The 13,396-nt window shown below is 43.5% G+C and overlaps 1 protein-coding gene across 16 annotated transcripts in view; it reads right to left on the bottom strand.

Annotated features, from left to right (window-relative positions):
- PTK2 (protein tyrosine kinase 2) overlaps nt 1-13,396 on the bottom strand; it is a 473,957-nt gene that overhangs the window by 106,653 nt on the left and 353,908 nt on the right. For all 16 annotated transcript variants that reach the window (XM_089654639.1, XM_089654641.1, XM_089654642.1 and 13 more), the window contains one exon: nt 9,928-10,132. In XM_089654639.1, coding sequence (XP_089510765.1) covers nt 9,928-10,132 — 205 coding nt within the window. The remainder of the gene's footprint in view (nt 1-9,927; nt 10,133-13,396) is intronic.

The following is a 13,396-nucleotide window of genomic DNA, read 5'->3' as shown; positions in this document are numbered from 1 at the left end:
TAGGGGGCTGGGCTGGGGGGAGAGCTGCATAGTGAAGGTTTTTACTTTTATTTTCATGCATAGAACGAAGGAAGGTAAAAAAAATCTTCAGCCTCTACAACCATTTTAAGGCTCGACTATAGGGAATTGCTTTAGTGACCTGTGACCAGACCTGCAACCAGACCTGCATTCTGATCATCCCTGTGCTTTGACCCAGCTTGCCTCCTGACTCTGATTCTGATCTCCTGTTGTTGACCTTGGCTTGTGTTCGGACTCTATCCATTTGACACAGCAAGTGGGCCAATGAGGAGAGAGAGAGGGAGGCCAATCCGCTACTCTATTTGTCTTATGAACACACAGAGCATCCGCTTGGGGATGAGCAAGCAGCAGTGCCCCCAGGGCGAGCAGATTTCCCTGAGGGGCACTGCTCAATGGGGAGGAGCCAGGTGCGCCGGAGGGGACACGAAAGGAAGAGGACCGGGGCTGCTCTGTGCAAAATCACTGCACAGAGCAGGTAAGCATAGACATGTTTGCCATTTTAAGAAAAAAACAAAAAAACAAAAGCTTTAGTGTCGCTTTGACTGAACAAACTGAGGTTAGAAGCTGATTGGCGAACATGAATAGGTGCACCAAATTCTGAGTGAACCAGTTTTAGTAAATCTCCAGCATAATGTCAATAACATTTCTATCCTGGCGATTTAACAAATAGATCCTTCAGCCATGTGAAGAGAAGACACCTATGCAGACCTCTTGAGTCCAAGGATGGGACTATGTAACTGGGGGGGCACAACATCTACATATTCCATGGTGGTTGGGGATTAAGGTGTCTGTGCCAACTGTGCAGATATAACAGCAGAGGTATCTGCTTATCATTCATTAGAACTGGAAAAGTGGCTTGGATAAGTTACGTAATGTTTTTAACATTATATGACAAGTCCAGATGAATGTTACTAACTATTACAGCACAATTCTAATAAAAAACAAAAATACAAACTGCTAGGTGGTTTTGTTAAAGAGGATAGCTGAAACTTGTTATATTTAAAGGACACAACAACAGTTCTATCACTTATGTTGACTTTCCTCGCTCTCTGACCTTTCCCCTGTGTACTCCTACAGGTTTAGCTTCAGCACACCATGGCAATAACATGTAAATATCCCAAACTGAATGACAGTCTGTGAATGAAATGAAGCCTCCGGTTTAAAAAGCAGCACATGGAAACATAGAATCATCTACCTTCCTGTCTCGCCAGACCTGCTCAGTGCAGCTTAAACCCGTTTTTCTGGCTCATTTCATGTTATGAGGACGGAAAGTAGTTTTCACTTGTTTTATATATTTTTTGTATTCATCATGAATTTTAAACCCTAGAGCTTGAAGGGAATCTTTGGTATTGTACATATGGGCTTCAGCCTGTGCAACGACCGGTACACGCGATCAGAAAATCGTACGAAAAATACGGATTTTGAAGCAATCGTACGATAATCTGATCGTTAGTATACAGCTTTTGAGAGCCGATCACAACAGTTCATACAAAATTATCCGTAGGACCAAAATAACAATTGAAGGTGAAGAGCAGTGTCTATGGCAAGCTATTAGCCCTGGTTCACACTGATGCGGTGCGGAATTAGCAGCGTTTTCAGTGCAAATTCTGCACCGCATCACAATCGCACCCCGTTCATGCGAATCGATGCGGGTTTGTATGTTAACAACACCCCAACATCGGTCCACAAAACACGGTGAAATGTGCAGAATCGGATCACATACAGTGGGGATCGAAAGTTTGGGCACCCCAGCTAAAAATTTGTATTAATGTGCATAAAGAAGCCAAGGAAAGATGGAAAAATCTCCAAAAGGCATCAAATTACAGATTAGACATTCTTATAATATGTCAACAAAAGTTAGATTTTATTTCCATCATTTACACTTTCAAAATAACAGAAAACAAAAAAATGGCGTCTGCAAAAGTTTGGGCACCCTGCAGAGTTAATATCTTGTACTGCCCCCTTTGGCAAGTGTCACAGCTTGTAAACGCTTTTTGTAGCCAGCCAAGAGTCTTTCAATTCTTGTTTGAGGTATCTTTGCCCATTCTTCCTTACAAATGTCTTCCAGTTCTTTGAGATTTCTGGGCTGTCTGTCACGCACTGCTCTTTTAAGGTCTATCCATAGATTTTCAATTATGTTGAGGTCAGGACATTGTGAAGGCCATGGAAAAACCTTCAGTTTACGCCTCTTGATGTAATCCCCCGTGGATTTCGAGGAGTGTTTAGGATCATTATCCATTTGTAGAAGCCATCCTCTCTTTAACTTCAGCTTTTTCACAGATGGCATCAAGTTACCATCCAAAATTTGCTGAAATTTTATTGAATCCATTTTTCCTTCTACTCGTGAGATGTTCCCTGTGCCACTGGCTGCAACACAACCCCAAAGCATGATTGATCCAACCCCATGCTTAACAGTTGGACAGAGGTTCTTTTCATTAAATTCTGTGCCCCTTCTTCTCCAAACGTACCTTTGCTCATTCCGTCCAAAAAGTTCAATTTTAACCTCATCGGTCCACAGAACTTTTTTCCAAAATGCATCAGGCTTGTCTATATGTTCATTTGCAAAGTTCAAACGATGATTTTTGTGGTGAGGACGTAGAAGAGGTTTTCTTCTGATGACTCTTCCATGAAGACCATATTTGTACAAGTATCTCTTTATAGTGGAATAGTGTACCACAACTCCAGTGTCTGCCAGATCTTTCTGGAGGGATCGTGCAGTCAAACGTGGGTTTTGAATTGTTTTTCTCACAATCCTGCGAGCTGTTCTGTCTGATATTTTTCTTGGTCTTCCAGATCTTGCTTTAACTTCCACTGTTCCTGATGACTGCCATTTCTTAATTACATTCCGAACAGAGGATATTGACATCTGAAAACGCTTTGCTATCTTCTTATAGCCTTCTCCAGCTTTGTGAGCGTCAACTATTTTCAGTTTCAGTTTTCTAGACAACTGCTTAGAAGAACCCATGGTGCTGATTGTTGGGGCAAGGTCAGATGAGTCTGGGCATTTAAAACCTTTGAGATTGACATCACCTGGTCTTCCCAGACGATGATTGAAAACAATCCATGACACTGGCAGGTCTCAGCTTGGCAAAGGGGGCAGTGCATGCTATAAATTCTGCAGGGTGCCCAAACTTTTGCAGACGCCATTTTTTTGTTTTCTGTTATTTTGAAAGTGTAAATGATGGAAATAAAATCTAACTTTTGTTGACATATTTTAAGAATGTCTAATCTGTAATTTGATGCCTTTTGGAGATTTTTCCATCTTTCCTTGGCTTCTTTATGCACATTAATACAAATTTTTAGCTGGGGTGCCCAAACTTTCGATCCCCACTGTAGGTGTGAATGGCCATGCAATCTGAATCTAGTGCGGACAAAAAAAGGGTCCTGCATGGTTTTGGTGTGTGTGCGGTGCGAATATTATTATTATTATTATTATACAGTATTTATAAAGCGCCAATAGTTTTCTCAGTGCTGTACATTACAATGGGGGACAGAACAATAACAATACAATACAATGCAAAACATGAGGGGATCAAGGGCCCTGCTCTTTCGAGCTTACAATCTAGGAGAATAGAGCCATACAAAATGTATGGCTCTAATCGCACCACATACAAATCGCACGTGATTTATACAGGAATGAGGTGCGGTTCCTTTGCGAATCACATGGGATTTACCGCACCGCTGTAGTATGAACCTAGGCTTACAGAGCATTTGCACAGCCTTCAGGGCTTGTTCACAATAGCTGTGGTCTCTTTTTTATTATTCAGAGAGCGTTTGACAGACAGTGAGAAGCAGAGGCGGACTGACAACTCATGGGGCCCCCGGGCAATAGGGGATCATGGGGCCTGTGTCCTTGCCCAAACTCAAAAAAGCCTATGAAAAAGGTACCAGGGGCATCTCATGGGGTCCCCTACTGACCCCGGGCCCTTGGGCAGTGCCCGAGTTTCCAAACGGTCAGTCCACCCCTGGTGAGAAGGCATTGCATAGTTTCATCACTGCCTGCTTCAACCCCCTGATCCCTGCACTAGTGCACCACAACTGCATGGCTAAACCACAGGCTGCTAGTGTGAACAAGCCCTCAGACAGCTTTTAAAGCATATGTGAACTTCAGTTTGAAAATGTTAAAGAGGTTCTTCACCCTGTAAACAGAAATTTAAAAGCCAACAGCTACAAATATAGACCAAAAAAAAAAAAAACCCACCTCTCCCTGGATCCAGTGCTATCCTCACTCCACCCGGCTCTTCACCGGTCTTCAGGTCCCCGGTGGCAGCATCTTAACTATGGGCAGCCAACTGTAAATCCTTGTGGTTTCACAGCCGGAAGCCCACTCACATGCGCAAGCTGCGCCACGTGAATGGTACCACATTCTCCTGAGATGTGCCCCAAGAGGCTGGTTGGGAAAGGGGGTGGGATATGGGGTAACCTGGTCAGAACCCCTGCAAAAAGACAGACTTTCCAAATATGGCAAGGGGGGGCGCAATAACTTGAAGTTCTGCTTTCTTAAAGCGGAGTTCCACTCACCCTTTCAAAACAGAAAAGTCAGCAGCTACAAAAACTGTAGCTGCTGACTTATAAAAAACAGCCACTTACCTGTCCCTCAGTCCTGTGGTGTGTCCCCTGCAGCTCATTTCACCGGCCGTCCTGTATTCCAAGAGGCCGGCAACTTCAGTGAGGACACCCGGCTGTGCAGCTTCACAGCCGGGTACCCACTGCACATGCGCGAGTAGCACTGCGCTTCACGAATGGTCCTGCAGTCTTCTGGGACCTGTGACATGTCCCAAAAGACTAGAGGGAGAGGGGACACCTTCCGCTTCTGATCGCCTAGGTGACCGGACCGGAAGTGGAAGCGGGTACCTGTCAAATTCGGGTACCTGCCCCCCCCCCCCCCCCAAAGGTGCCAATCCTTAATGGGGAGCGGGGGAGCAGTCCTTAAAGTCCTTTTGGGTGGAGCACCGCTTTAAGCACAGATCTACATGGTAGTGCTGGGTGTCCTTTGTTGCACGCTGGTTCCTTCCTCAAAACCCTATGTCACAACAGAACTCAACAGTGCGGTTGGGACAGAGAAGGGTACCAGCACATTGCAGGGCACACAAGCATTAAATGGGGAGAGAAGAGTGGAGTCAGTAAGAGAAATATCAGATTAGTATCATATAAATGTAAATGGTCGTCTGCCTGAGGAAGGCACATGCATTTCCCGAACGCATGGCAATCAGCCAGCCCATTCTGGGACTCATGCTTCCGGTGACGTCACAGCTGTCAGCTTTGGAATCCCCAGCGACTTGGAGCCCCTGAAATCACAAGTGTGGCCGAGCGGTCTGCGGATCACGACGCCCCCAGCACCCCGGAGCTGTTAACTCAAAGGGGAGGCTTCTATATGTCATATGTGAGCTTTTATGCACATTTTTGTGAGTTGCTTGATTTTTATTCATTAAATGATTTTATGATTATTGCTACATTTAGAAAAGCGCTGCTGTGTTTCCCTTTCTTTTATTACACAGGCATTAAAAATGGCTAACTGCTGAAAAGGCTGATGGAGGCTGCAGGGATGAAAAGTAAGGTAGGAGAAATGTGGCTGCTGGAGAGGTGCATATACTACTTTTTCTCTTACAGGAACAGAAGTTGTGGTCTCATTAAACTAGTTTCTAGCAGCCTTCAGTGAGCTACATCACTACCTAATGATGCTGTGCTATCTGATTGGAATCAATAGTGCACTGCAGGAAGTCGTGTATATATATATATATACTCTCATAAAGGGGAAGTCCAATAAAGCAGAACTCCAGGCAATTACAAGAGACACAAATTAATTATTTCATTCTTGACCGTAAGCCCTGGTTCACAACTGTGCGGCTTAGAAGTAGCGCTACTTCAAATTTCATGTGTGGCTTGCTGATATCTCTGTGATTTCATTTACCAGATGTTAAGGCAAGTCGCAATGAAGTCGCACAGAATTGGTGCAGAAACGTTTTTCAAAGTCACAATAAATTTGACCGGTTCCGTTGCTGCAAATGGGGTGTGATTTGTCAAACGACTGTGAACTTTCAAGATGCAGGACAATTTGCACTGGTGTGAAACGTGGCTAATGTTTTAAAATAAAATCAGTGAGAGTGCCTGAATTTGACTAGGTATAAGCCTTTGCAGTAGTAGAACCGAGAGAGAAGGGGGCATGCAAGAGACCAATCAGTTGTGCTGTAGCGCAAGAAGAACATCCACAGGAGCAGAGAGACTGAAAGATGAGCTCAGTCTGCTGCTTCTCCTTTCACTGTCCTGTCTTTGCAGATGACACCAAGCTGTGCAGTGGAATAACGTCCTTACAGGATGTCTCCAATTTACAAGCCGACCTCAATGCTCTGTGTAATTGGGCGACTATGTGGCAAATGAGGTTTAATGTTGATAAATGTAAGGTTCTGCACTTGGGGGCTAAGAATATGCATGCCTCATACATACTAGGGGGAGTACAACTGGGGGGGTCAATGGTGGAGAAGGATCTGGGGGGATCAATGGTGGAGAAGGATCTGGGGGGGGGGGTCAATGGTGGAGAAGGATCTGGGAGTTCTGGCAGATCATAAGCTTAATAATGGCATGCAATGCCAAGCTGCGGGTTCTAAAGCGAGCAAAATCCTCTCCTGTATTAGGAGAGGTATAGACTCCAGAGAGAGAGAGAGAGAGATCATTTCCAAGGAGCAGGGCCCTCTTGTATTGAACTGTATTGTTGCTGTATTGTCTCCCGTTATATTGTAAAGCACTGAGCAAACGGTTGGCGCTATATAAATCCTGTATAATAATTTCCCCCCTGGTACAAATCATTAGCAAGACCTCATCTGATATACGCAGTTCAATTTTGGGCACCAATTCACAAAAAGAACATTGGGGAACTGGAGAAAATAAAGAGAAGGGCAACCAAACTGATAACTGAACCAACTGAGGCATGGAGGAGCTCAGCTATGAGGAAAGATTAGAGGAACGGAATTTATTCTCTTGAGAAGAGGAGATTAAGGGGGGATATGATCTCCATGTATAATACATAAGGGGGATATGATGTCCATGTATAATGCATAAGGGGGATATGATCTCCATGTATAATACATAAGGGGGGATATGATCACCATGTATAATACATAAGGGGGGATATGATCACCATGTATAATACATAAGGGGGGGGATATGATCTCCATGTATAATACATAAGGGGGGGGATATGATCTCCCTGTATAATACATAAGGGGGATATGATCTCCATGTATAATACATAAGGGGGGGATATGATCTCCATGTATAATACATAAGGGGGATATGATCTCCATGTATAATACATAAGGGGGGATATGATCTCCCTGTATAATACATAAGGGGGATATGATCTCCATGTATAATACATAAGGGGGGATATGATCTCCATGTATAATACATAAGGGGGGATATGATCACCATGTATAATACATAAGGGGGGATATGATCTCCCTGTATAATACATAAGGGGGATATGATCTCCATGTATAATACATAAGGGGGGGATATGATCTCCATGTATAATACATAAGGGGGATATGATCTCCATGTATAATACATAAGGGGGGGATATGATCTCCATGTATAATACATAAGGGGGGATATGATCTCCCTGTATAATACATAAGGGGGATATGATCTCCATGTATAATACATAAGGGGGGATATGATCACCATGTATAATACATAAGGGGGGGATATGATCTCCATGTATAATACATAAGGGGGGATATGATCTCCATGTATAATACATAAGGGGGGATATGATCTCCATGTATAATACATAAGGGGGGATATGATCTCCATGTATAATACATAAGGGGGGATATGATCACCATGTATAATACATAAGGGGGGGATATGATCTCCATGTATAATACATGAGGGGGATATGATCTCCATTCCATGTATGATACATAAGGGGGGATATGATCTCCATGTATATTACATAAGGGGGGATATGATCTCCATGTATAATACATAAGGGGGGATATGATCTCCATGTATAATACATAAGGGGGGATATGATCACCATGTATAATACATAAGGGGGGATATGATCTCCATGTATAATACATAAGGGGGGATATGATCTCCATGTATAATACATAATGGGGGATATGATCTCCATGTATAATACATAAGGGGGGATATGATCACCATGTATAATACATAAGGGGGGATATGATCACCATGTAGAATACATAAGGGGGGATATGATCTCCATGTATAATACATAAGGGGGATATGATCTCCATGTATAATACATAAGGGGGGATATGATCACCATGTATAATACATAAGGGGGGATATGATCTCCATGTATAATACATAAGGGGGGATATGATCTCCATGTATAATACATAAGGGGGGATATGATCTCCATGTATAATACATAAGGGGGGATATGATCTCCATGTATAATACATAAGGGGGGGATATGATCTCCATGTATAATACATAAGGGGGGGATATGATCTCCATGTATAATACATAAGGGGGGGATATGATCTCCATGTATAAATACATCAGTGGTTCATATAGTGAACTCGGTGTAGCGTTATTCACCCTGAGGTCATCACAGAGGACAAGGGGGCACTCTGTGTCTGGAGGGAGAGAAATTTAATCTCCAAACACGGAAAGGTTTCTTCACAGCGAGAGCTGTGAAAATGTGGAATAGACTACCTCAAGAATTGGTTCTGGCCAGCTCAGTGGATTGCTGTAGGAAAGTCCTGGATTCTTTCTTGGATACACAGAATATAACTGGATACTAACATTTATAGGTAAAGTTGATCCAGGGAATATCCGATTGCCTCTCGGGCCCCTTCAGGAGCAAACTGGATCGTGCTTTGCTGGGTTTTTTTGTCTTCTTCTGCATCAACTCTGGGTATAGGATTATAACTTGTTTTTTTTTTAATGGTTGAACTGGATGGATGTTTGTCTTTTTTCAGCCAGACCAACAATGTTGGTATGTCACAGGCTGGGGAAGGGACAAGACCTGTAAGTGGTATTTAACTGCAGAAGAGAGAAATCAGGTCGTCTGCCCTCCTATACGGGGCTGTGTGGCTGCAGAGATACAAGCAGAAGTGACATTGGGACGCTTTGACGTCAATATGTCCCGGCGTCACTTCTGATTCTGGTCCTAGCACTTGCTTCCGTTCCAGTGTGGATATATTTGCTGCTGGAGGAAGAAACAGCCTGTTATACAGACCTAATCTGCATTAGTCCAGCTTTATTCCACCTGTCCTGCAGAGCTGTTTTAGGGAACATCTCATCCATCCATCCGCTGTCCACCGAGGCTTGCCAGCGAAAAGGACTGATGATATACCCATTTACGCTCATTCTTGTGAGTGTATTTTAACCATTTCCTTTACTTGTTTTAAATTAAACTGATACACTTAGATGGCAGTGCCTTTTGTTTGTTTATAGTTTTAGTGCACAGAGATATCCAATACCCTGTTAGAAAAGCTGCAGCCATTATAGAAGTGGATTAACACATCTTGATCTACCATACAGAGATTACGGCTTCTTGCTTAGGACCTAATCAGTCGTTCTCCATTTGCGGTGCTATAGAGCTTTTATACTGTAGTACCACTGACTACTTCAGTGACTTTCCACTTTCACAGTGGTCCCACAGGTATGGATTATATATATTTACATCGGTTCTTGCAGGACCAATGTAACTATGCAAAAAAAACCATACCTGGAGTCCAGCTTTAAATTCAGAGAACATCAATGACATTAAACATATGAAGATACAAATAAAAACAGGGAATTGTTTGAACTAAACTTAAAGTAAAACTTTGGGATGAAATGTGGGGAGGTGATTGTTGGAAAATTTCCCCAAATCATAATATTCTGGTCATGTCTGCTCCAAAAAAAAAAAAGTGACTAGGGCCTCACCTCAGTTGTGCTTTGAGTTCAGTAAACCGCGGTCGCCGGCTGGGGTCATATGCCCAACACTTGGTCATAAGGCTGTAGAGAGTGGGGGGGCAGTTGGCTGGCATTGGTAAGCGCTCGCCGTTTTCTATCCGACCAATCACATCATTGTTTTTCACTCCCTGGAAAGGCTTCACTCCATACATTAAGATTTCCCACATGCACACACCTGCAAATATACAAATAAAATGTTTAATTCCCTGCACAAGAGACTTCATGCAAAGTACAAATTAACAGGAAAATCAGATTCTGTAGCAAATATATAAGGGGCGTGCAAGTCAATCTGGAACTTTTAATTTTCCAGGTATAAAAAGGGATGTTAGTCTGGTGATATTACACACGGAAGTAAGTGGCAAGTGTGTCCTATTACTGATAGGTGGCACATATGTCGCGGGCCAGTCCAGAGACTGTTAACTAAGATGGCAGACAGCAGTGTTAGTGTGTGCATGGAACAGAGTGCGGTGAGGACATTTCTTGTGTCATAAAACCTGCGAATATCTACAGAAGACTTAAAGCACAGTACAGTGATGAGACACTCAGCTGCCGTAAGATATTTAAGTGGCGTAAACATTTCAAAGATGGCCAATACATCAGTCAGTGAAGATCTTGGCCATGGAGGTTCCCAGTGCACAGCAGTCATTCCTTTGAACATTCAGCGCATGGAACGCCTGATCCTGGATAATGGAAGGATAGCCTATTGGGAAATCGCACATGAGACAAATGTTTCTGTGGGAACGGTGAACACGATGATGACAAAGTGAAGCCGGCTGTCCTGGGATGGTTCTGGAGTACTGACAAATCTTTCTATGCCGAAGCTTTCCAGGCATTAGTAAACGCTGGGATAAGTGTATAAATGCAGCAGGAGAGTATGGCGAAAAATAAATGCAGTTTCCACTCCTTGAAATGTGTTCTTTTATTATATAAACTCAAACGTCCCGGATTGACTTGAACACCCCTCGTATATACATTATATTTCTTTTAAAGTATGTGTAAACCAAATCAGAACTCTCACATAAGGTTTAACATTTTAATGTCTTTTCAAAAATATCTGTCATTGTTTTTAAATATGTAGCTTTCAATAAAATAATCCCTGGTGCTCCTGTTAAAAATAAATAGTAAAACGCGTGAAGTAGGATTCACAAAGGGGGCAACTGACAATGCCCAACTTGTCTTGTAATAGCACTGCACCCTACAGGGCAGGGGGAAACGTTTTGCTGCTGCCAAGGAAGTGAGGTACAGTATCTCACAGAAGTCATCCACCCCTCACATTTTTGTAAATATTTTATTCTATCTTTGCTATGATGTGACGTAGTCAGTGTACAGCTTGTATGACATGTAAATTTGCCATCCCCTCAAATTAACTCAACACACAGCCATTAATGTCTAAACCGCTGGCAACAAAAGTGAGTCCACCCCTAAGTGACAATATCCAAATTGGGCCCAAAGTGTCAATATTTTGTGTGGCCGCCATTATTTTCCAGCACTGCCTTAACCCTCTTGGGCATGGAGGTCACCAGAGTTGCCACTGGAGTCCTCTTCCACTCCTCCATTATGACATCACGGAGCTGGTGGTTGTTAGAGACCTTGTGCTCCTCCTGCCCCACAGATGCTCAGTAGGGTTTAGGTCTGCAGCCATGCTTGGCCAGTCCATCACCTCTACCATCAGCTTCTTTAGCAAGGCAGTGGTTGTCCTGAATGTGTGTTTGGGGTCGTTATGTTGGAATACTGCCCTGCGGCCCAGTCTCCGAAGTAAGGGGATCATGCTCTGCTTCAGTATGTCTCAGTGCATGTTGGCATTCATGGTTCCCTCAATGAACTGTAGCTCCCCAGTGTGGGCAGCACTCACGCAGCCCCAGACCAGGGCCTTAATCATAGCCTCCTCTCTTTGATCAGGTCTGATAACAGCAGATCCCAACACCCCACAAACTGAAAGGTTTCAGATACACATAAGACAACACCACCTACACTGACCGACCTACCACTCAACCTCGTCCCATGTATATACGAGTTTATATGCTTACGCATTCTTACATTGTGAGCCTGGATATGATTGCCTTTATATATTATGTTTATTGCCTTTTTCTGTATGTTAGTTGTATATTTTCTTGGGCTGTTAATCTGTATACAATGTCGTTATCTTCCGCGTTCCCTAAAGTACATTTCATTTCTGTTTTAGTGGCCATTTACAACTTTGTAATGTGAGAACAGTCAGTAAACCTTTTTTTTTTAAAAAAAAAAAAAACAGATGTGTTGATAGATTGCTTCTCCTTAATCCTGTTCAAATTGCTTTGGGAATTGGGTGCTGGCTGTAAAACACTCCACCATGCCCCTATTACATAGGAAGGTCGTCACTCCTATGACATGATCTTAAAAAGCATTATTGAAAGCTAGGCATGAACACTGGTAATTCAACAGCACCACCCATAGACAGCTTTCCTTGACGCATATCACCTCTCCCACGGGGCTTGGTCACAGATATCTTGCATTATAAAATTATGTATGTTTACATTTAATACTACTTTATTACCTATAAAAATAAAGAAAAAAAATGGTATGGAACCGATGCACTTTAACTACTTGCCAACCGCAGATAGCCGAATGATGGCTACACTGCGTCTGGCCAGTTCTGGGAGGGCGTCAGATGACATCCTCCCAGAACGCGCTCTCCTGCGCGCCCCCGGGGGCACGCCCCCCAGCGATCACGTGATGTGGTAAAAGGCCAATCACAACGGCCTTTTACCACGTGATCAGCCGTGTCCAATGACACGCTGATCACCGGGAAATGCAATTGCCGGTTCTCGGCTGCACTTTCCTCACACTGTCAGAGCGTGAGGAAAGTACTGCAAAGAACCGGCAGTTGTCAGAGCAGGCATCGGCACCAATCATCTGGGCACTGATGATCAGTGCCCTGATTATTGGTGCCCAGCAGTGCCACCCAGCAGTTCCACCCACCTGTGCCCAGCAGTGCACCCAGCAGTGCCACACACCTGTGCCCAGAAGTGCCACCTACCTGTGCCCAGCAGTGTCACCCACCTGTGCCCACCAGTGCCACCCACCAGTGCCCATCAGTGCAGCCCAGCAGTGCTGCCAGTCAGTGCCCAGTGGTTGCGCCAGTCAATGCCACCTATCAGTGCTGTCTATCAGTGCCACCTCATTAGTGCTGCCTATCAGTGCTGCCTATCTGTGCCCCCTCATTAGTGCTGCCTCATCAACGCACATCAGTGAAGGAGAAAAATTACCTGTTTGAAAAATTTTATAATAGAAACAAAGAAACATTTTTTTTTTTTTAATTTTTTGCAATTTTTTTGTTTATAGCGCAAAAAGTAAAGTGCCCAGCAGCGATTAAATACCACCAAAAGAAAGCTCTATTTGTGAGAAAAAAATTATAAAAATTTCATATGGGTACAATCTTGCATGACCGCGCAATTGTCAA

The sequence above is a fragment of the Staurois parvus genome, unplaced genomic scaffold (assembly GCF_062004578.1).
Source record: "Staurois parvus isolate SC_StPar_1 unplaced genomic scaffold, SC_StPar_1.0 ptg000783l, whole genome shotgun sequence".
NCBI classification, from domain to species: Eukaryota; Metazoa; Chordata; class Amphibia; order Anura; family Ranidae; genus Staurois; species Staurois parvus.
Note: the sequence above shows the minus strand (reverse complement) of the source record. Positions and strands in the feature narration are given on the sequence as shown.